The 23,696-nt window shown below is 43.5% G+C and overlaps 1 protein-coding gene across 3 annotated transcripts in view; it reads right to left on the reverse strand.

Annotated features, from left to right (window-relative positions):
• Positions 1-3,424: 3,424 nt before the first annotated feature.
• LOC112249405 (carboxyl-terminal PDZ ligand of neuronal nitric oxide synthase protein) overlaps positions 3,425-23,696 on the reverse strand; it is a 239,935-nt gene continuing 219,663 nt past the window's right edge. For 2 of the 3 annotated variants that reach the window (XM_024419262.2, XM_024419273.2), the window contains 4 exons: positions 21,650-21,815; positions 20,916-21,110; positions 6,364-6,709; positions 3,425-5,225 (listed from right to left, as the gene is read on the reverse strand). In XM_024419262.2, coding sequence (XP_024275030.2) covers positions 4,607-5,225; positions 6,364-6,709; positions 20,916-21,110; positions 21,650-21,815 — 1,326 coding nt within the window. In that variant the 3' untranslated portion in view covers positions 3,425-4,606. The remainder of the gene's footprint in view (positions 5,226-6,363; positions 6,710-20,915; positions 21,111-21,649; positions 21,816-23,696) is intronic. The other variant, XM_024419268.2, reaches the window with a different exon arrangement.

Raw genomic sequence — 23,696 nt, forward strand, 5'->3', positions numbered from 1 at the left:
GAATAGATTAAATATACATTAAAGCAGAGGATTTCCTCCAGTCGATGGAATGACCTCTGACAGAGGATGTGTTACAATCAAGAAGCAGCTAATACATGATTTCACTTTCATCCTTCTCACAGGAAGTGATATAAAAACACATTTGTTCTGTTCCTCTTCTGAGTCTAGATGATGGCTAAGTAAACAGGTTTATTCTCTGGTTCATTTCATTATTCCCTTTGAAGGAGGAGGGGAGGATTTGACATGAAATACAATAAAGAAGAGAACACAGACAGCTGAGACATGGCGTTGAGATGGTTACACCAAATAAATCACTTCATCTCATTTACATATTCATCAGTGTTTACGTGCAGTCTTAGGCAATGCAGCATTTGAAGGCAATAGAAAAATGACGCGTGCCATTCTGTAAGAGAGGATGTATGCAAAGTCAAGGCCATCAAATGAGGTCAGACAATAGAAATGAGTTCTACAGAGTAGCCCTTTTATCTTGCTTGCTTTCTGTGAACAGTGACAGGAGATATTAGGTTCAAGCCAGGGTCCTGGCTAGATCGTGTAATCAGTTCCCCAGCATACTAAAAACGTGCTAAACAGTACAGCATAGAAAAGGTATACAAGAAAAGTCGCCACAGTTTGCAATATGTGGTAACCATGGTGAATGGAATGTATTTTAGTAGCCCTATAAATATCCTCTAGCAAAATGCAAAAATACAGAGAAAAACTACCCCCTTCAAAACAATCCAACATTTGAACATGAAAGTGTTTTAAAATGTTTTATTGCCACACACTGGATAGGTGCAGTCAGTGAAATGTGCTGTTTTGCCATTTTATTTCTGCCTCTGCTCTTAATTGTCATTCTGCAAGTATGGAGGGATACATAAATATGGAAAATCCAATTATATTTTATTGTCGTCTCCACTCCCCTTTCCAGGATCCTAAATTCAGCATAAGATGTGACAGTGGCAGTGTTGAATGTGACACAATTTGCCATTGTTGTGTGAGGGGAAAGAAGCACAACAGGAAATGGCCCAAAATAGACAGGAAAGCTTCTGAAAAGACAGAAGAGACCAAAGTCTTTTCCGTTTGGTCCATAAGTTACAGGTAAAAGAGTTTTATATTTCATTTTCTTCTTTATATTTTCCAGTAGCAAGAGTTAGTGTTATCCAAACAACAACAACAAACAAACAAGAAAAATATAACTGGAAAATCTAAATAAATCTCCCCCCAAAAATATATATACAGTGCATTTGGAAAGTATTCAGACCCCTTGACTTTTTCCACATTTCATTAAGTTACAGCTCTGGCTGGGCCACTCAAGGACATTCAGAGACTTGCCCTGAAGCCACTCCTGCGTTGTCTTGGCTGTGTGCTTAGGGTCGTTGTCCTGTTGGAAGGTGAACCTTCACCCCAGTCTGAGGTCCTGAATGCTCTGGAGCAGGTTTTTATCAAGGATCTCTCTATACTTTGCACCGTTCATCTTTCCCTCGATCCTGACTAGTCTCCCAGTCCCTGCCGCTGAAAAGGTCCAATCATTTGAATTTACCACCAGTGGACTAGAAACATCTCAAGGAGGATCAATGGAAACAGGATGCACCTGAGCTCAATTTTGAGTCTCATAGCAAAGGGTCTGAATACTTATGTAAATAAGGTATTTCTGTTTTTTTTCTCCAAACCTGTTTTTGATTTGTCATCATGGGGTATTGTGTGGAGATTGAGGAACTTTTTGTATTTAATACATATTAGAATAAGGCTGTAATGTGGGAAAGTCAAGGGGTCTGAATACTTTCAGAATGCATTGTGTATATATGTCACAGATTTGTTGTTACACAATATTTTTTCTTAAAATTGAAGGCGAATGTATTACAAATAATGAATACTAAAACTTGCAGTGAAAGGGCTTCATCAGAACTGTCCATATGTGTCATAATACATAACAGGCTGTTTGTCTCTCTCTCTTTCTCTCTCTCTCTCACACACACACACACACACACACACACACACACACACACACACACACACACACACACACACCATCATCTTTGCTCATTATGTCTTTCCTTCATTCAACCTTGGAGTAGTGAAATTATATCGACCATCTTGTAGAATAGAAAACTTAAAACAACAATTACAATAATGCATAAATCAATCATAATAAATAATAACAAATGTATGTCATATCATTCCATGTCAATCAAATGTCTTTACAACTAGTTGAAAAATGTTATATTTTGCTAGACTTATGACTAAATATGATTTCAAAATAAATGATGAAGGTGTCCAAAATGTCCATAAATGTACAGTATAGTCCTTCACATTTCAAGGTCTGATATAACATACGTGGTCAGGATAGTACTGATACAGGTAAGCTAGGTGTTGATGCTGTAAAACAGCTATACAACCACCTGTCCTTAGGTTTCTCATGTAGAAATAATGATATAAGACAACAACAGTCTAGACTCCACATGGATAAATATATGAATTATTTAATATATATGAATTATTGCTTTAGTTTACATAATGATTATGATTAGGTTACCTTATCAAACAGTTAATCAAAAAACACTATCTGAAACAAATCGTTGAAAATACAGTGGATGCCAAGCACAGAAGCACAGATCCACACACACCCCAATACCACCCTACACAGAATACCTAAGCCTTGTTCTGTTGGAGTAGTAATTCCCCCGACACACTGATCTAAGGTTAGTTTTGCAAGGCACTGATGTAAAGTCTTATTAATAGGTGCTGCGGGCAAAAAGAGAGTGGATCTGGTTGTTCATCTCAGGGAGGAGTGGAGGAGGTGGAAATAGGAGGATGGGATGAGTAGAGGTGTGAGGAGGCTGTGAGTGAGAATTGCAGCCACAGACAAAGACTCCTTTCTATCTGTGTGTGTGTGTGTGGTCGTCTCTGGTGGTCTCTCATTTTTTGGCAGAAGGATTCAGAAGCTTAAAACAAATGACAACATACACTACCTGTGAAGCATTTAGCTGCAATTTCTGAGGCTGGTCACTCTAATGAACTTATTGTCTGCAGCAGAGGTAACTCTGGGTCTTCCATTCCTGTGGCGGTCCTCATGAGGGCCAGTTTCATCAGCGCTTGAAGAAACTTACAAAGTTCTTGAAATCTTCCATATTGACTGACCTTCATGACTTAAAGTAATGATGGACCTTCATTTCTCTTTGCTTATTTGAGCTGTTCTTGCCATAATATGGACTTGGTCTTTTACCAAATAGGGCTATCTTCTGTATACCACCTCTACCTTGTCACAACACAACTAATTAATGCATTAAGGAAAGAAATTCCACAAATTAACTTTTAACAAGGCACACATGTTAATTGAAATGCATTGCAGGTGTCTACGTCATGAAGCTGGTTGAGAGAATGCCAAGAGTGGCTATTTGGATTTGTTTAACACTTTTTGGTTACTGCATGATTCCATGTGTTATTTCATAGTTTTGTTGTCTTCACTTTTATTCTACAATGTAGAAAATAGTAAAAAGAAGAAGAAAAACCCTTGAATGAGTAGGTATTCTAAAACTTTTGACCCTTATTGTAAGGAAATAAAGCAACAGGACTGTGATTGGCACTACTAAAACCATGACTGTCAATCAACAAATGTAAATCAAACCCACATACTGTACAGGCTGCACAAACCCAATTGCATGTCTGCCACAATACTTATCTCAATATGTGTTGTGAGGATGACATCACCGACACAACAGCATGAACTTACAGTCAGTGTTAATGTCGTGTTCACTTTGGTTTTCATATTCCCTGCTGAACGCTTGATATATTTCCTGAAGGGCAACAGTTATAAAAGATCATAAAAAATACATTCTCTCTCAGCATGAAAGGGCACTATGACATTTGAAATAGATTATTTTAGAAATCGAGAATGTCTGGGTATATATCTTCCTTCCTACATTACGTTGCAAGGTTAACAATATAAAACATGACATAAAACAGTGTTGGCAGACCAAGATGTTGTGGTTCTCTTGAAAAGATTTGGTATGTCCCTTAATGATATGTTAAAATAGATACTCTTTCCCCATCTCTGTCTTGTTCTCTCTCTTACCTCTCTCACACATACCCTTCCTCTATCTGTTCCTCTCCCACTATATCCAACTCTCACTCAAACAAACACACTATATCTCGATCTATATCTCTCTCCCCTAACCCTAGGTTTCCACTAGTTACCACAGATACAAAGTAAAAATGTTCTATATCATTAAAAAAAGTGCTTTTTGGTCTTAATTTAGGGTTAAGCTTAGCCATAAGGTTAGCAGTGTGGTTAAGGTTGAAAATCACATTTTAAGAAGAGAAATTGTAGAAATAGGTGGGGTTTATGACTTTGTGACTGTAGTAACTAGTGAAGACCCTAGTCTAGGGTCTAGTCAAAAACATCCTCCCTCCCTTTCTTATTCTCACACAAACAATCTCTGTCTTCTGCTCTCCTTCTGCCAGCTCCTCTCCACATCACTGTTCCCATTATCTCTCCCTCTCTCCAGAGGCTTTGTGTGTGTGTGTGTGTGTGTGTGTGTGTGTGTGTGTGTGTGTGTGTGTGTGTGTGTGTGTGTGTGTGTGTGTGTGTGTGTGTATGTCTCTCTTCTCAAAGCAGGTCGGGGTGTTGTTCAGGCTCCTCTGTGTCTGCTGATCCTTTCCTACAGAGGGAGCTGTTCTCCATCAGCCCATCCTCACTCACACTGATCCTGTACGGAGCTTTTAGCGGGGTGGAGGCTAGCCTGGTGTCTGCTCCCGGGGCCTTTTGCCTGGGCTCAGACGTCCTCGACCTGGGGGGGACCACGTGGTCCTTATGGATAAGGTCTGGGACAGAGAGCTGGAGCTGAATCTGGGTCTGCTCTCCCTCTCTCCTCTCCTCTGTCTCATTCCCTTCCACTCCATCCATCTTACTGCTCCCATTTGTCTCCATATTCACCTCTTCCTCTTTCCTCTCGCTGTCCAGAAGGTCAGTCAGTCCGGTGAGTGTGTCTCTCCCTCTGTCATTCTCTCCGTCCTGCTCTCCCTTGGGTGGGGTCTGCTCATTGCTGATGAGGGAGGTCTTGTTAGGGGAGGAGAGGAGGGAGTGATCGAGGGTCTCGGGGGGTGTGGTGACGACGGGGTCAGACGAGATCATCATGTCCTGGGTAGTCTTCAGGGTGCGAGGAAGACGCTTTTTTTTACCGGGAGGAGGGGGGTCCAGACGAGGGAAGGAGTCCTGAGAGGCATGACTGGAAGGAGAGAGAAGAGGAAGAGACATCCATTACTACTGTAACTTTAACAATAACACATTTTTACATTTGTTCAATCTCTCCCCATCACTTGCTCTCTGTCTAACTTCCCCTCATTCTCCTCCCCCTTCTCTATGCTGTGGGACTGTGCGTTTATTTTATCAGTGGAATATTTCTCTACCTTTCCCCCATAAATGAGCATATTGTCATGGTGACAACCCTATCATTGCCATAGTGATAAGGAGTGAGTCACCGCAAAACATACCAGTCATTTATGACTACTCTGTCTATACGTGACCTGACAATTCACATTTCTCAACACATCAGTGTCTAAACACACATCACGTATTTACCAATTCTATGAGTTACGCAGCTGTGAAATATCTGTCCTGGCTCCGTGTGTCAGGTAGGTGACTGAGTGTCAGTCAAGAGACAGACAGATCAATGACCAGCTACAGCGTAGACGGACAGCTCGTTCTGTCTCTTTAAACTAAGGGAGACCCAAGGGTGAGTGTGCGTGTGTGTGTACATGCACTGTGTATGATTAACATTAGAAATGAGGCAATTCAACTCTCAAATATGTCTCATTCAGTCTCTGTGTGTGTTTAATCTCAGCTTCTGTCTAACTAACCCTCTTACTCTTCATCACTTATTCACTGCCCCAGTTTGGAAAAATTCAGATGAATCATTTAAACATCTTTGACTCAACGGTTATGGTCTTTTATATGGGGTGAGAGGATGACTACTATTTCCCAGCTTAAATCGTTCCACTTTAGAGAAAATAATACAATATTGGTTTTTAGAAATAACTAGCTGTCTCTCAGTTTTACTCTTTGGATAAAACCAATATTGGATTGAATCTCCAAGGCACCATGTCTGAAAGCTGGGTTATAACTATTGGGCCCAGACATGTGGCGGACGTGAATATTGTATAACTGTTTGTGAGTATGGGTGATCTGCAAATGTTTGTGTGTTTGTGGTTGTGTGTGGGTTTTACTGTATCCCTCCTGTGTGTGTGTGTGTGTGTGTGTGTGTGTGTGTGTGTGTGTGTGTGTGTCTTTTAGTGTACACCTCCTCACCTTTAGGCAGTAGTCGTGTGTGTGTGTGTGTGTGTACTGTATTGTGTATCCCTCCTTACCTATAGGCAGTAGTTCGCTGGGTCATCTCCTCCATATTGCTCCAGACTGCTCCTACATTCTTGTTGATCTCTGTGACGCCGATGTCTCCTATATGACTGGGCTCTTTCCTTCGCAGCAGGTCATTGACCTTTGCCCCCACAGCCTTGCCCAGGTTCAGGGCGTTCTTCAGCCTCTGCTGACCTCCATTGGTAGTGGTGGAGGAGGGGGCCTCGGCAGGGCTGCTACCCAGGGCAGGGTTAGCTGTGACCAGGGAGTGACGGGCCGAGGCCTGGGTCAACCTGGAGGCCTGGAGCCCCTGGCCTGGAGCTCTGGAGGCGTTGGAGTTCTCAAACATACTGTGGTCTACTGGAGAGAGGAAGGGAGGGGGAGGGAGAGCATGTAAGATATAAGTGAGGGTATTGTGAGTGCACATTCAATCAAGGTATTTTTTGTTTTACGCAAGGATGCATTACAGGCACCATGGAATGTTCCAGATATAAAAGGAATGTATAGACATTTCACGTGACCTGGAGCAAAAGACAACTCCTGACGTTTCATTTCAAACGGCATGTTTGTGCAACACTGTACAACATTGCAGAATGTTGCAACATCAATAACATGTCAAAGTATGCTTTATAGGGAGTCCGTGTAGAAAGAAAGAGCATATGGAGTCCCACAAGGCACAGTGTTACAACTGCTCATTATGGATGCAACACGTTACACAATCATCAACAAGTCATGATGGAAGCAAGGGACATGACACATGCACATAACCACCAATCACAATGAAGCTGAAAATAGACCACAGTGCATTGCAGGATGGGTAAATGCACAAAGGAGCGGGTTGTTGTCAGTCCACATAGTACAATAATAGATTGTCTTACCTCGTGGAGAAAATAGTTTCTCGGAAGGCATTAGTAAGACACAACAAGTTAATAGATTTCGGGAACACTTTATTCGGATAGCCCATCTGTAAATCCTCTATAGACTATCAGTAACATTTCAATCTCCTAACTCTAACTTTAAGGTAACCCTTACCCCAACCCTTATTCCTAACCTTAGCAAACAGTTGCTTATCAACAGATAGTTTGTTGATAGTATGACCATCTGTAATATGACCAAGGCATTAAAGGGCACTTCAGGGGGACAAATAGACTTCACGGCTAAATGCCGGGTTTGGCTGTAACTCTAAAAGCTAACATCTCTGGACAGACATATGGAAAGGAACATCCTCATTAATAACTCTAGAAAAAGAGCAGTGAGACAGCACAGCACAGGTGCTCTTGACTTGACTTTGTGTTGCTTCGGCAATTCAGACTATTTCAAAGACATGGGCAGCCACAAAGATTTTCAAATCCATTAGTGTGAGTCTTTGGAGAGACAGCTAATATAATTCTGGAGTGATGGGAGGGTGTTTGAAGGAGGGAGAGAGAGGGAGAGGAGACATCTAGGTGCTTATTCACACAAACACAGATATCCTTTCACTGTTAGAGGCCTGCCAGGGGGAAGGATTCTCTGTAGTCTGACCAAAGAGGAGGGCTATTAGGAAGATCAGATGAACAGAAAATCACTCTGTGTTCAGTGTGTGTTTGGATGTGAGTGTGTGTGTGTGTGTGTGTGTGTGTGACAGCTCTCAGATAGCCACAGTTTAGGCTAGAAACTGCAGTTCCCACACTTCTCTTAGCTAGACTCCCTGTCAGAAGGCTTCATAATGGTAGTGTTTTGAGTATTGGTGGTCATGATAATGAATAGCACAAACACAGTCAGACTTCAGACTAAATCCTCCATTACACATTCCCTCCCCATGTTAGGCCCTGGAGTTTGTTTGTCTACGCCTGAGGCTGAGACTGGCCCTGTACTATAATACCTACCGGTCTCCCTCTCTCAATTACAGCCCAGCCTTAGGGATTGTTGCCATGTTAATTACGATTGTTAATTAAAACAGAAGCGTATTTTTCTGCAAGTGGAGAGGAGGCTAAACATACAGGAACGAAATACAGAAAACACGAAAGAAAGATAATTAAATGAAAGAAAGATAATTAAGTGAAAGTGACTGAATTCTAGAAAGACAATCAGCTGTTAAGCACAGAAACCAGGTAGAGGAGGAGTACGGAAAGAAAGAAAGAGAGAGAAGGTTAGAAAGGAGACGTTTATTGAGCAAAAGCAAGGTCAGCGACAGACTGAGATTCAGAGTAAGTGCACGTTCACTCCCACACATATACAGTACAGTGTACCGGTTTTCTCTTTACAACAGTTCAGGGAAGGACATGATGAAATTAAATAGGTTTTGTATCAGAACAAAAGACCCGAGTTAACAGAACAAAGAGAAGTCACACTATTGAGATGCACCTACAGCCTAATGAAACCGTAGTCACAGGACTAGGAAACAAAGTTAGGTCACAAGTTTGGAACTTAGAATCATAGGATCCTATATCTGACAACAGGCTAGTTTGGAGATACTGGACTTCAGTGTAACAGTTCAGTTGGTTTATACTCTGTCATTCAATCTTTCATTTAAACTTCTATTTAAAGTCTAGTTAAAAATTGTATCTCCAGTGTCACATAAGTGGCTGTATTATTAACATATACCCTTAGAGAGAATGTCCATGACAATAGCAGAACTTCTACATTGTTAGTCAGAGGACCCTTACATCAACCTTACTGGCTGCTCTATCTAGATAGACTCAACTTTCCCCTTCATCTAATGAAAAACTTTAGACCTTGTTCTCAGCTGTGAGTAACCCACTTCTGTCAGAGTGAATAGAACACACACACACACACACACACACACACACACACACACACACACACACACACACACACACACACACACACACACACACACACACACACACACACACACACACACACACACACACACACACACACACACACACACACACACACACACACACACACACGTGAAATCTGCAGTGGGTGAGACATGGGCTGTTAGTCAGACAACAGCAGCCTTCCTTACAGAAATGTTGTTGTAACTGTCAGACAGGAGGTGAATAGCAGACAATCACAGGGCAGAGTGGAGGAGAGTACGAGATAACGTACCACAGGGCAGAGTGGAAGAAAGTATGAGATAACGTATCACAGGGCAGAGTGGAGGAGAGCACGAGGCAACGTACCACAGGGCAGAGTGGAGGAGAGTATGAGACAACGTACCACAGGGCTGAGTGGAGGAGAGTACGAGACAACGTACCACAGGGCTGAGTGGAGGAGAGTACGAGATAACGTACCACAGGGCAGAGTGGAAGAAAGTATGAGATAACGTATCACAGGGCAGAGTGGAGGAGAGCACGAGGCAACGTACCACAGGGCAGAGTGGAGGAGAGTATGAGACAACGTACCACAGGGCTGAGTGGAGGAGAGTATGAGACAACGTACCACAGGGCTGAGTGGAGGAGAGTACGAGGCAACGTACCACAGGGCTGAGTGGAGGAGAGTACGAGGCAACGTACCACAGGGCTGAGTGGAGGAGAGTACGAGGCAACGTACCACAGGGCAGAGTGGAGGAGAGTACGAGATAACGTATCACAGGGCAGAGTGGAGGAGAGTACGAGACAACGTACCACAGGGCAAAGTGGAGGAGAGTACGAGACAACGTACCACAGGGCAGAGTGGAGGAGAGTACGAGACAACGTACCACAGGGCTGAGTGGAGGAGAGTACGAGACAACGTACCACAGGGCTGAGTGGAGGAGAGTACGAGACAACGTACCACAGGGCAGAGTGGAGGAGAGTACGATGCAACGTACCACAGGGCTGAGTGGAGGAGAGCACGAGACAACGTACCACAGGGCTGAGTGGAGGAGAGCACGAGACAACGTACCACAGGGCAGAGTGGAGGAGAGTACGAGATAACGTACCACAGGGCAGAGTGGAGGAGAGTACGAGACAACGTACCACAGGGCTGAGTGGAGGAGAGCACGAGACAACGTACCACAGGGCTGAGTGGAGGAGAGTACGAGACAACGTACCACAGGGCAGAGTAGATCATCGTTCTGACAAACGGAGAGCAGAGAAACTAACCTAGCAGAGTCCATTACTACTGATACGCAAATGAGTCTAAATCAAATCAAATTTATTTATATAGCCCTTCGTACATCAGCTGATATCTCAAAGTGCTGTACAGAAACCCAGCCTAAAACCCCAAACAGCAAGCAATGCAGGTGTAGAAGCACGGTGGCTAGGAAAAACTCCCTAGAAAGGCCAAAACCTAGGAAGAAACCTAGAGAGGAACCAGGCTATGTGGAGTGGCCAGTCCTCTTCTGGCTGTGCCGGGTAGAGATTATAACAGAACATGGCCAAGATGTTCAAATGTTCATAAATGACCAGCATGGTCGTATAATAATAAGGCAGAACAGTTGAAACTGGAGCAGCAGCACGGCCAGGTGGACTGGGGACAGCAAGGAGTCATCACGTCAGGTAGTCCTTGGGCATGGTCCTAGGGCTCAGGTCCTCCGAGAGAGAGAAAGAAAGAGAGAAGGAGAGAATTAGAGAACGCACACTTAGATTCACTCAGGACACCGAATAGGACAGGAGAAGTACTCCAGATATAACAAACTGACCCTAGCCCCCCCGACACATAAACTACTGCAGCTCAACATTTAACGTTTAGCGCCTGGCCTAGCGCACAACGACAAGACGATTTGATGTGTGTGTGTGTGTGTGTGGTGAGAGAAGACCAATCAGTCTTCAGTGGCCGTGTGGTTATTTAGCATGTTAGAAGAGCCTCCCTGTGATGACAGATTAGCCTTTAATCTACATGAGTGAGGCTTGTCTAAGTAGGGCCAAAAAGCCTCACAGTGTGTTTGTGTGTGTGATGACAGGATGAAAGCATGTTCTATTAGGAGCTATGATATGAAACTACACTTAAATGGATAATTCACCATTTTTTCAACTAAGCCATTTTTCTACTTACAGCGCATTGCGAAAGTATTCGGCCCCCTTGAACTTTGCTACCTTTTGCCACATTTCAGGCTTCAAACATAAAGATATAAAACTGTATTTTTTTTTGTGAAGAATCAACAACAAGTGGGACACAATCATGAAGTGGAACGACATTTATTGGATATTTCAAACTTTTTAACAATCAAAAACTGAAAAATTGGGCGTGGAAAATGATTCAGCCCCCTTAAGTTAATACTTTGTAGCGTCACCTTTTGCTGCGATTACAGCTGTAAGTCGCTTGGGGTATGTCTCTATCAGTTTTGCACATCGAGAGACTGACATTTTTTTTGCAAAACAGCTCGAGCTCAGTGAGGTTGGATGGAGAGCATTTGTGAACAGCAGTTTTCAGTTCTTTCCACAGATTCTCAATTGGATTCAGGTCTGGACTTTGACTTGGCCATTCTAACACCTGGATATGTTTATTTTTGAACCATTCCATTGTAGATTTTGCTTTATGTTTTGGATCATTGTCTTGTTGGAAGACAAATCTCCGTCCCAGTCTCAGGTCTTTTGCAGACTCCATCAGGTTTTCTTCCAGAATGGTCCTGTATTTGGCTCCATCCATCTTCCCATCAATTTTAACCATCTTCCCTGTCCCTGCTGAAGAAAAGCAGGCCCAAACCATGATGCTGCCACTACCATGTTTGACACGTGGGGATGATGTGTTCAGGGTGATGGGCTGTGTTGCTTTTACGCCAAACATAACGTTTTGCATTGTTGCCAAAAAGTTCAATTTTGGTTTCATCTGACCAGAGCACCTTCTTCCACATGTTTGGTGTGTCTCCCAGGTGGCTTGTGGCAAACTTTAAATGACACTTTTTATGGATATCTTTAATAAATGGCTTTCTTCTTGCCACTCTTCCATAAAGGCCAGATTTGTGCAATATACGACTGATTGTTGTCCTATGGACAGAGTCTCCCACCTCCGCTGTAGATCTCTGCAGTTCATCCAGAGTGATCATGGGCCTCTTGGCTGCATCTCTGATCAGTCTTCTCCTTGTATGAGCTGAAAGTTTAGAGGGACGGCCAGGTCTTGGTAGATTTGCAGTGGTCTGATACTCCTTCCATTTCAATATTATCGCTTGCACAGTGCTCCTTGGGATGTTTAAAGCTTGGGAAATCTTTTTGTATCCAAATCCGTCTTTAAACTTCTTCACAACAGTATCTCGGACCTGCCTGGTGTGTTCCTTGTTCTTCATGATGCTCTCTGCGCTTTTAACGCACCTCTGAGACTATCACAGTGCAGGTGCATTTATACGGAGACTTGATTACACACAGGTGGATTGTATTTATCATCATTAGTCATTTAGGTCAACATTGGATCATTCAGAGATCCTCACTGAACTTCTGGAGAGAGTTTGCTGCACTGGAAGTAAAGGGGCTGAATAATTTTGCACGCCCAATTTTTCAGTTTTTGATTTGTTAAATTTTTTTGAAATATCCAATAAATGTCGTTCCACTTCATGATTGTGTCCCACTTGTTGTTGATTCTTCACAAAAAAATACAGTTTTATATCTTTATGTTTGAAGCCTGAAATGTGGCAAAAGGTCGCAATGTTCAAGGGGGCCGAATACTTTCGCAAGGCACTGTATCCAAAGTCAGGCGAACTAATGGATACCATTTTTATGTCTATGTGCAGTTTGACGGAAGTTGAAGGACATTTTTGTCTACAGGAGCAGCTAGCTAGCAGCTAATCCTGTAGACTTCCAGTCATTGCACTGTCGCTATTAAGCAATGGCCCCAGAAGCTACCTTCAACTTCCTTCAAACTGCACGGAAAGACAGGAACAAAAACATATTACAACTACAAAGCATATTGCATGTAATAGTTACATGACCTGTAGCATGGTCAAGCAAGTTTTCGGACTACTAAACTACTCTTTATTTATAACCGAAGAGATGTACAGCAAGTTGCAAAGACAACAGAAGCTGCCTCCACTATTCCAGCACAATTTCAACTTCAACATCATCAAATCACCTATGCCTAGACTAATACGGTGACAACTAGCAGATACCAAAAACAATTTAGTCCAATCAATGTAAGCTAAATATGATGTGGCTGTCCATGGTTCTGATTTGTGTGTGTTTGTGTCTGTCTGTATGTGGAAAAAACATACACCCTACTTGTAGAGAAATGCCAATGCCATCGTCCTCTCTATTATGTTGACGAAACGGTACACAGTACACTTTTACATTTTTTGTTGTCCAAGGCTACCTGGCTAAAATGCTTGCTCGCTAGCCTAACTTCCTTTCATGGGCAACGCTAGTTCGTTAACATTAGCCTTCTACATCTAGCTACATATTGAACTTCCATCCTCTCAGTCCAGGGAGAAATGTATGCATTTATGGTTGGATCTGAATTGCCGTTTTAATCATTGGCTAGTACGGAGAATCAAGCATAGCCACAAGTCCAAATCCCTATCTCCATCCATTGCTATTTTAGCTAGCTAGCTAGAGTCCGGAGGGCCACGACACAACAAGATGCAACAATTCAAGTTGTTTCTGTCAATTACGTATTTCTCTTGATGCGTTGTGATAGGAGTGAATCCAAATCCAAACTGGCTTCCCTTCTAAATGTATTGGGGTGCACCAGGACTATTCACAGTTGAGCTCTCTCAGTTTAGCTCAACACTGATTGGCTATTATTTTATACTCTTTTTTAATCAAGAGAGGACAAATGCTCGCTGGCTTCCCTTGGATTCAATGCTACGGGGCGGCAACAATGTCATGCTTTTTATGATCAGACCGCATCAGATGACATGCAGAGACAGAGGGCACTATTTCGCTCGCTCAGATGCTTTCTCCAGTGAGATACGTTCAGCTTCTTGTGGATTGAAGAAAAATAATGAAAACACAGAGACGAAAGATAAATTATTTCTGTTTTTTTCTTGGTGTATTTTTTTGGGGGGGGGAAGCCTGGCTTCCCTTGGCATCCTTGACAAATTATATATGAGTTAATCTAACTCTGGGTCACTTAACGAGAGTGAATGCTGGGTGGGAAATGACGTTTAACGAGCTCACGAGTTGTGATTAATTTCATTCACTGACTGTTCAAAAGTAAAGCAGTGTGTGCACTAACTGGAGATTAACGGAAAATGAGGTACTTAAATAAAATAGGCTAAACATTTAAAGGGTCAGATGAACTGTGTATAAGACAGTAGTTTTTTGGAATTGTTAGTTAGATTACTTGTTCGTTATTACTGCATTGTCGGAACTAGAAGCACAAGCATTTCGCTACACTCGCATTAACATCTGCTAACCATGTGTATGTGACGAATAAAATTTGATTTGATTTGATTTGATGAACTCGTGGATACCATTTTTATGTCTCTGTGTCCAGTATGAAGGAAGTTAAAGGTACAGTAGTTTTGTGAGCCAATGCTAACTAGCTAGCGTTAGCACAATGACTGAAAGCATGCAGATACAGTTGGCAACTTCCTTCAAACTGCACTCAGAGACATTGTATCCACCAGTTCTTCTGACTCTGGGAAAGTAGATAAAGGGCCTCATTGACAAAATCATGGTATCCCTTTAAGATCAGTTACAAGTCTAACTTTGGAGACAGACATGTCCCAGAAAGTGAGATCTCCTGTTCTCCTGACTCAGAGAACAGTAGTCCAGCCACATACTGTATTGTACACACCCAGAGCACAGCTATTGTAGGCCAAACATCTATAATTCACACACCCTTGTTTTTTAAATATGAATCATTAAAATAATGGTGTTTTGACAGTGGGTGGGGAATGAATCATTTAAATCCTGTACACTACGGTAGCTGGAGGGAGTCTGAGAGCAATAGTGTTAATTCTCTAACCCCCCACTGAGTCATACGCCGCCCTGCTTCCTGTCTCCTGTGGCTTGTACCGGGAGGTCAGAGCGCAAAGGTTAGACCAAGAACTGCAGGGGTTGATGGGATTAAGTGTTCTCCTCCTGTCCCGACAGACTACAGCTCTGATCTATGACCTCAGAACAAGGCTTTAACAGCCTATTAGCCAACACCCCCCTAACCATAAAGAGCAAGAGAAAAGAGTACAGGGGGAGAGGATGGGTAGAGCAGGGAGGATGACAGGACAGGTTGTATTCAGGTTGGGAGGAGTGCAGAGGAGAGACATTAGGAAATGAGGAGAGGAAGAGAGGAGAGGTTGTCACAGACAATTTTGTAAGCCTTCATTCCCATCCATATCAAAGAGCTCCAATCAATATTTAATCTAGCAATTTGCCACACCACTGTCTGTCTGGCCCTCCAAGACCCTGCTCTCTCTCTCTGTGTGTGTGTGTGTGTGTGTGTGTGTGTGTGTGTGTGTGTGTGTGTGTGTGTGTGTGTGTGTGTGTGTGTGTGTGTGTGTGTGTGTGTGTGTGTGTGTGTGTGTGTGATCTGTGTGTGTGTGTGTGTGTAGGTTTTGTGTGTGTGTGTGTGTGTGTGTGTTTTGATCTGGGAACCCTGGTTCTACAGCTCCTGTCATCTCCAACACATTCTAGTTGGCCTCTGCTAACCTCAACAGTAGGTTTTGTATGTTTTTGGTGTGTGTGTGTGTGTGTGTTTTTGCATGTCACTTACGGGAAAACCACATGAATTTCACATGTGATTTCAAATGTAAAAGTGCAAATTTAAGTTTCACATGTGCAATTCCACATGGGGATCTACAATTCACATGTGAGGTGAAAACATTTTATTCTCCTCCCTTGTGAAAGGTGATGTTAACATGTGAACTATAGCCGTATGCTCACAACTGAACCCACATTTCTCTTTTTTTTTCACATGAGAATTTCAGCTCAACATGTGAAAACTGCAAATTTAATGTTTCTCTTGTAAGGGAAGTAATGAAATGGAATGGGGGTTTTAAGGTAAAATAGTGTAGAAATCGTTCATCACTGACAATCTTTATATTTAACATGATCAGTTAGCACTGACTTTTCAATATGACCCCATCTGGGATTTTAACTCACAACCTCTGGATTTGGGTACGCAGATGTTTCTGCTGCGCCACAAAGTCTGTAGCATTCTAAGAGTCCACTACACATTCATTACCTATAATACATATCTGCACTTAGAACAATAATGCCGTTAATCTCACTATTCTCTCATCATTGATTTAATTGACTTGTGTAAGCATTTTGAGGGTTTTCTGTATAGTTGTCAAATGTTGGCGAGGCATATTTTTCTTCTTTAATGTTACTCCTGAGTCACTATGAGAATTATAATCATTTTTCATGAGTGTATTATACAAAGCTGAATCTATTATAGACCTTTTTGGGTTAGTAATACTTTGTAGAGTGGCTCTATTTTCCATCAGCATGTATTTCCTCACCATTCTGAATGTCTAAAGAATCCATATGTTGTTCTGAAACATGACCACAGATATACTGGGCATTTTTAACACGTTTACAATCATGGTCTTGAATTGGACCCACATTTTTCTGGTCTTGGTCTTGACTTGGTCTCGGACCCCTCGACCCTCTCCCAGTTTCAGTCTTGACTCGCTTTTTTGTCTTAACTTGGACTCGATTTGCTCCGGCTTTGGTCTTGAATCGGTCTCACTGCTCACACACCATACATCTACTGCTGACTCAGGGATATATCACACACACACACACACACACACACACACACACACACACACACACACACACACACACACACACACACACACACACACACACACACACACACACACACACACACACACACACACACACACACACACACACACACACACACACACACACACACACACACACACACACACACACACACACACACACACACACCTGTCAGCTGTGAGATTAATGACTGTGTCAGCACCCAAACAGAAAAGAAAAACCTCAGGAGCACAATAATGAGTCCTCTAACCTCCAGATGAATGAACGTTTTGAATCCTGATACAGCACATGCACTTCCAACAATGAAACTCTCCTCGAACCTGACTTCGCACACGCACTTCCAACAATGAAACTCTCCTCGAACCTGACATAGCACACGCACTTCCAACAAAGGAACTCTGCTGAAAGTGAGCACTGCTTTCAGACCCTCGACTTTAAGTGAATGAGGGAGGAGGGCCTTCGTAGCATATATCAGCACAAATAGAGATGACTACCTCTTCGTTTTCATGCGTAGGCTGACACACGCATGTGCATAAGCAAGCACAAACAAACACCCACGCACACCACACAGACCCACCAGAAAACCTCTTTATCTGCAGACACGGTTGGGCTAAGGCATTTTGACTAGATTTAAATGATGATGTGAGAAGATGCAGGGAGCTCAGAACAACATCGTAAACAATATGGTAAACATCTCTGTAAACAGTAAACACCAACAGCAGCCAAATATCAGAACTGAAAACCAAAATCCTGTTAGTCTCATCCTTTACTCCATTTCTCTTCCTGCCTCTCTCCAACACTTTTCCCAACATCTATTCCATGTTGGTTCAATGTCATTTCATTGAAATTACGTGGAAACAATGAGTGTATTCCCAGGGGGATCCCTCTTCCTCCTCTCTGCCTGGCTCTCTCTTGTTCCCCCTCTCCCCATCCCTGACAGTGTGGGTTCTTGTTTCCTTTGAGGCTGCAGTGACAGCCTGTTACCTCTGCTGCGCTTCTCTAGAAGGGCTTCAATGCTGCCAGGTAGGGTTTGTGTGAAAGAGAGAGGGACAGGGACAGGGAGAGCATCTTCTCTTTCATCATTCCAGAAATACCAAGTCAGTGTCACTAAAATCCTACACACACACACACACACACACACACACACAGTTAGAAGCACAAATGGAATGGCCACCCCATCCGTCAGCCAATAACAACCACAGCTGTGTGTGCATGCGAGAGTGTGTGTCCGTGCATGCTGTCTTGTCAATTCCACAGCAGCCTGCTCAGTCTCCTTGGGTGACCCACGCTCCGTTAACCACAGAGCTAGGAGTTTGGCTTTATTTAACATTGCCACGAGGCCACTGTGTATGACAGTGACATTGATGTCTGTGGTGCTGTTGTGGTGGCTGGGAGCGCAGGGACAGAAAGACAAGGACACCAGGCCTTGATCTTAACATTTCAAACTCCTTTCGGTGTCATTGTGACCCCTGGGACCTGTCCCTATCCCTGCAGCCCCACGTGATGTCTCCCAGAACCCTGTCATTTCTTCTGTCACCGGGAGAAACCATCATACAGTCAGAGGGATAGGGAGTGAGAAGAACCTTCAATCTATGAAGAGTCACACAAACTTTTCTAACCGACTGACTTTGCTTTATATTTCACAGTGGCAGGGCTGAGTGTGTGTTTGATAGGGGGTGTGTGTGTGTGTGTGTGTTGATAGGGTGTCTGAGTGTGTATGGCAGTTTTCACAGTGCATATAAAACTTCATTAGAGCATCTGTCTAAATATTAAACAAAGAATCAGTGAGGTGTGTGTGTGTGCGTGCTGTGTGTGTTTTAGTCAGGGTGAGTGATGAGTCCTTATTGGTAGATTAAGCGTTTAAACGTGACTAGGTTTCAGAATGGAGATAATTAATTCCGGTCCGGAGCCAATCGCTCTTATAAATCATCAATATGTCCTTCAGCAGGGAAGAAACGGAGAGGAGTGGATAAGAGGGGAGGAAGAGAGTAAAGGAGGAGGATGAAAAGAGTCTACATAGGGAGTGTTTATCCCAGAGGGTTGTGTGTGGGGATCTAGAGAGGAGGAGGCCAAATGCTGTTGTGTGGGTGACTGAGGAAGTGGAACAGCTGGATCTTAACCACACACACACAGAGACAGAGACAGAGACAGGGAGACAGAGAGACAGAGAGAGAGAGACAGAGAGAGAGAGAGCGAGAGAGAGATGTGTGAAAATGTGTACACAGTATGTTCTGCCCCCTCCTTTTTTCTAATTAACTCTCTCTCTGTATTTCTCTCTCCCTCACGGACCTTAACTCACCCTCTCTCCTACCACAGTGAGATGGCCCAGAGTGAAAAACAGGTTCAACTACATGGTGACCTGGATGAGCAGAGTAAGGCAGAGAGGAGAACTGACACGACCACCATGCTAACTACTGGATGAGTACAGCTTAGACCTCACTCACCCTCTCAAGGAGATCACAGAAAGGGTTGATTGGAGGCAGTATGATAACTGTTCACACACACACACACACACACATACACACAGCACTCTGGGTCAGGTGGGTTACACAAACATGAGAATCGAAACTTCAGAGATCAAACAGTTTGCTTTTAAGTTCTTTTGATTGTCACCTTCAATTCTCTGCTCTCTATTGAACCTGATGCAAGAGATGAGCTGAGGATAACTGACTGAGAGGAAGTGACTTGACTTGCTATGGGCCTTTTATATACTACTTTATATAGTTATCACCATAACTTCTTTACTACCCACACAGATTGTTGTCATAGGTGCCTAGGGTTTAATAAGAGCAGTATTTGGCAGGTGCTCTACGTCGGTGTTAGTGCACCAGGTCTTAAAGGGGAACCGTTTCTGGTAGGCGCTCTAGTCACTGTTACGGAACAAAGTCTTGTAAATGAATGAAAAAGCAACAGCATACCCGGAGGTCTGAATAATCCCAGATTTACATAAATTAGACACCAGTTAGAGCAGGGGAGGGGTGGTTCTGTGAAAACCAGTGCACACATGCTTCCAAAACACAGATTATTCAGAAACAAAAAGCACTGGAATAATACGGTATCAACCAACATAACACATAAAACACAGCATCACATGACCATGTAGAAAATTTTGTTTTCCATCTATACATACAGATATCATCATATTCTTACTAAAAATAGTATTTGCTTACGAAGTGTGGATACGGTTTCCTCTCTAACAAACACCAACAGAGTCTGTATACCAGTCAACAGTCCTGTACACTTTAGGGCCTGTACTGTACAGCACTGATACCTCACCGGCTCCTCATACCATTACACTGTATGTAGACAGTGACCACAGTTTAAGGGGAGCAGTTTCAGCCATAACCTGTAGGCTGGGGTACACACACAGAGGTGCAGTAAAGAAATCTGTTTCTGACGATTCTGAGAGCAGAGAGGGGGAGAAGTAGGGGTCAGGTTATGGCTCTTCACTAGTGTTTTTACCTGGTGGGGATATGTGTGTTTAGGTCTGAGTCGATCAGTAAGGTGTGTGTGTGTGTGACTGTGTGTGTTTAGGAGTGTGTGCATGTGTGAGAGCATGTTGCATGTACGAGCATGTGCTTTTGTGTATTGTGAATGTGTGTTGTCGAGCTACACTGCTATCTCATCCCCCAGGCAGTCTGGTGGTCCCTGTCTGTTGAGCACATTTAGTAGGCGGAGAGTCTCCTCGTCAGACCCCCAGCCGTATATAATATCCCTCTCCTCCCTCTCTTCTCGCTCCTCCATCTCCTCCCTCTCTTCTCTCTCCTCTGTCTCATCACTATCATCAGTGGACGTGTACTCGGACGCAATGCCAGACTCCCGGAACCTCAGCAGCTCTAGACTGCCCAGTACCTCGTCGCGGGTTGATGACATCACCACCCCCGACCCCTCCTGACCTTTCACTCCATTCTGACCCCTCCGCTGTGGAGGAGTAGCGGGGCGAGGGTCAGGTGTTGGGGGTCCGGGCAGGAAGCGGAAACATTCAAGCTTGAGGAGACACGGTTCCCTACCTAGGGGGCTGCCCAGGGGTAGGGAGGAAGAGAAGAGTGGGTTGACCGTACTGTCCTGGCCCACGCCCATGTTGATGCCCAGCGCTGGCAGGGTGAGGCTGGCGTGGTCCTGGGGTCGAGAGGTCATTGGGTCACACAACACTGGGGGGAAAGTGGAACGGAAAGTGATCTCCAATAGACTGTCCTGGGAACCCACTGGAGGAGGTGAAGATTGGGAGGGGAGAAAAGGGGGAGAGAGTAAGGAAGGAGGTTAGTTTCATTAAAGATAAAGATCCTTCCACACATTGAGCTAACTGAGCTATCATTCACCTGTTTAACTGCTAACATGAGGCTAATTCCCATCCACCCCTGGTAGGGAGTGTGAAACGGTGTCAAACACTACATTAGGAGGAAGTGAGGTGTGGGGTGTGATATCAGGAGGAGAGGAGGGGGCTGAGGTGTAGAGATGGTTGGTCCGCTGAGGTGTAACATGTTGTATAATGTTGCAGCTGAAAAATGTGTGAAGTAATGTAACATGTTACACGATAACATGCTGGTTGGTCCGTTGGAGTCCACGCTGGTGTGTGATGAGAGAGAGATGGGGGAGGGAGAGAATACATGTGCAGTAGGGGAGGAGAAGACAAACAGGGTCTTTGAGTGGATAATGAGATGAAGGAGTCTGTGTTTGCATGTGTGTCATGCGTATGTTTGTGTGTGTGTGTGTGTGTGGTGTCATGCATCCTGTGTGTACTCACTGGACCTGGGCCCAGACATTTTGACCTCCAGTTCCTGGATCTGTTTGACCAGTAGAGAGATGTGCTGCAGCAGGTCCTTGTTCTGGAGCAGCAGCTGGTGCACTCTGGCCTGGGCCTCCAGTCTGGCTGTAGCCTCTGCACTCAGTTGGTCCTTCAACAGGTGCACCTGGGGGGAGACAACACACACACCTGAGATAAGGACATACTTGGAAGAGAGAGAACACACATGCATGCACACGTGCGAGATACTGCTGTACAGCATGTTCATACACATGAGAGAGAACAGACACTCCTGAGATATGCCTGTACACCAACAAACACTTACAGTAATAGTGACTTTAGACTATTGAGTGTCACTGTAAGTATGTTTGTGTATTTCTGTATGTGTCACAAAACCCATAACTCGTGGAGCAAGACGAGGGCTGTCACACTTCAAGTTTAAGCTTCTGAAAATGTAATGCCGTGAATGGTCTGTCACAGGATTAAACCAAGAGAAGAAGAATTACAGTTCCCATTAAAGGCTGCCGCCTGCAGTGGCAGTAGTCACTAATCATAGAAACCACAGACTAAGAAGAAAACAAACTGTTTCTTCTCTAGCCCAGACTTCAACACCAGGCTCAGGGGACAGACAACCCTTGGGATTATCATAGGAGCAAACAGCGCTGTTTGGATTCCTAGCCATGTCTTCTCAGAAACAGTACACATGGAGAGAGACTGATGATGGCTGGAGTTCTACAATATCAAGGGATGTGCATGTGCATTAGTCTACATGGGTAATATTAGCCAGAACTTACAGTTGAAGTCAGAAGTTTACATACACCTTAGCCAAATACATTTAAACTCAGTTTTTCACAATTCCTGACGTTTAATCCCCGTAAAAATTCCCTGTTTTTGGTCAGTTAGGATCACTACTTTATTTTAAGAATGTGAAATGTCAGAATAATAGTAGAGAGAATAATTTATTTCAGCTATTATATCTTTCATCACATTCCCAGTGGGTCAGAAGTTTACATACACTCAATTAGCATTTGGTAGCAGTGCCTTTAAATTGTTCAACTTGGATCAAACATTTCGGATAGCCTTCCACAAGCTTCCCACAATAAGTTGGGTTAATTTTGTCCCATTCCTCCTGACAGAGCTTGTGTAAATGAGTCAGGTTTGTCGGCCTCCTTGCTCGCACACACTTTTTCAGTTCTGCCCACAAATTTTGTATGGGATTGAGGTCAGGGCTTTGTGATGGCCACTCCAATACCTTGACTTTGTTGTCCTTAAGCCATTTTGCCAACATAACAATGGTCATGATGGTCAAACAGTTGTATTTTTGTTTCATCAGACCAGAGGACATTTCTCCAAAAAGTACGATCTTTGTCCCCATGTGCAATTGCAAACCGTAGACTGGCTTTTTTATGGCAGTTTTGGAGCAGTGGCTTCTTCCTTGCTGAGTGGCCTTTCAGGTTATGTCAATATAGGACTCATTTTACTGTGGATATAGATACTTTTGTACCCGATTCCTCCAGCATCTTCACAAGGTCCTTTGCTGTTGTTCTGGGATTGATTTGCACTTTTCGCACCAAAGTATGTTCATCTCTAGGGGACAGAACGCATCTCCTTCCTGAGCGGTATGACGGCTGCGTGGTACCATGGTGTTTATACTTGCGTACTATTGTTTGTACAGATGAACGTGGTACCTTCAGGCGTTTGGAAATTGTTCCCAAGGAAGAACCAGACCTGTGGTCTACAATTGTTGGAAAAATTACTTGTGTCATGCACAAAGTAGATGTCCTAACAGACTTGCCAAAAATATAGTCTGTTAACAAGACATTTGTGGAGTGGTTGAAAAACGAGTTTTAATGACTCCAACCTAAGTGTATGTAAAAGTCCGACTTCAACTGTAGGTGCAACCTCTTTTAAAAAAGCTGGAAGGTCATTCCAAGGTGAGGCACAGTGTCATTGGATGTGTTGCATATATCCTGACAAGAGAAGCGATCGGGATATAGCAAAGAACGAGGCCCATCTCAATGTGAATAGTTGACAATGACTGCTACTC

The sequence above is a fragment of the Oncorhynchus tshawytscha genome, linkage group LG01 (assembly GCF_018296145.1).
Source record: "Oncorhynchus tshawytscha isolate Ot180627B linkage group LG01, Otsh_v2.0, whole genome shotgun sequence".
Classification (NCBI taxonomy): domain Eukaryota; kingdom Metazoa; phylum Chordata; class Actinopteri; order Salmoniformes; family Salmonidae; genus Oncorhynchus; species Oncorhynchus tshawytscha.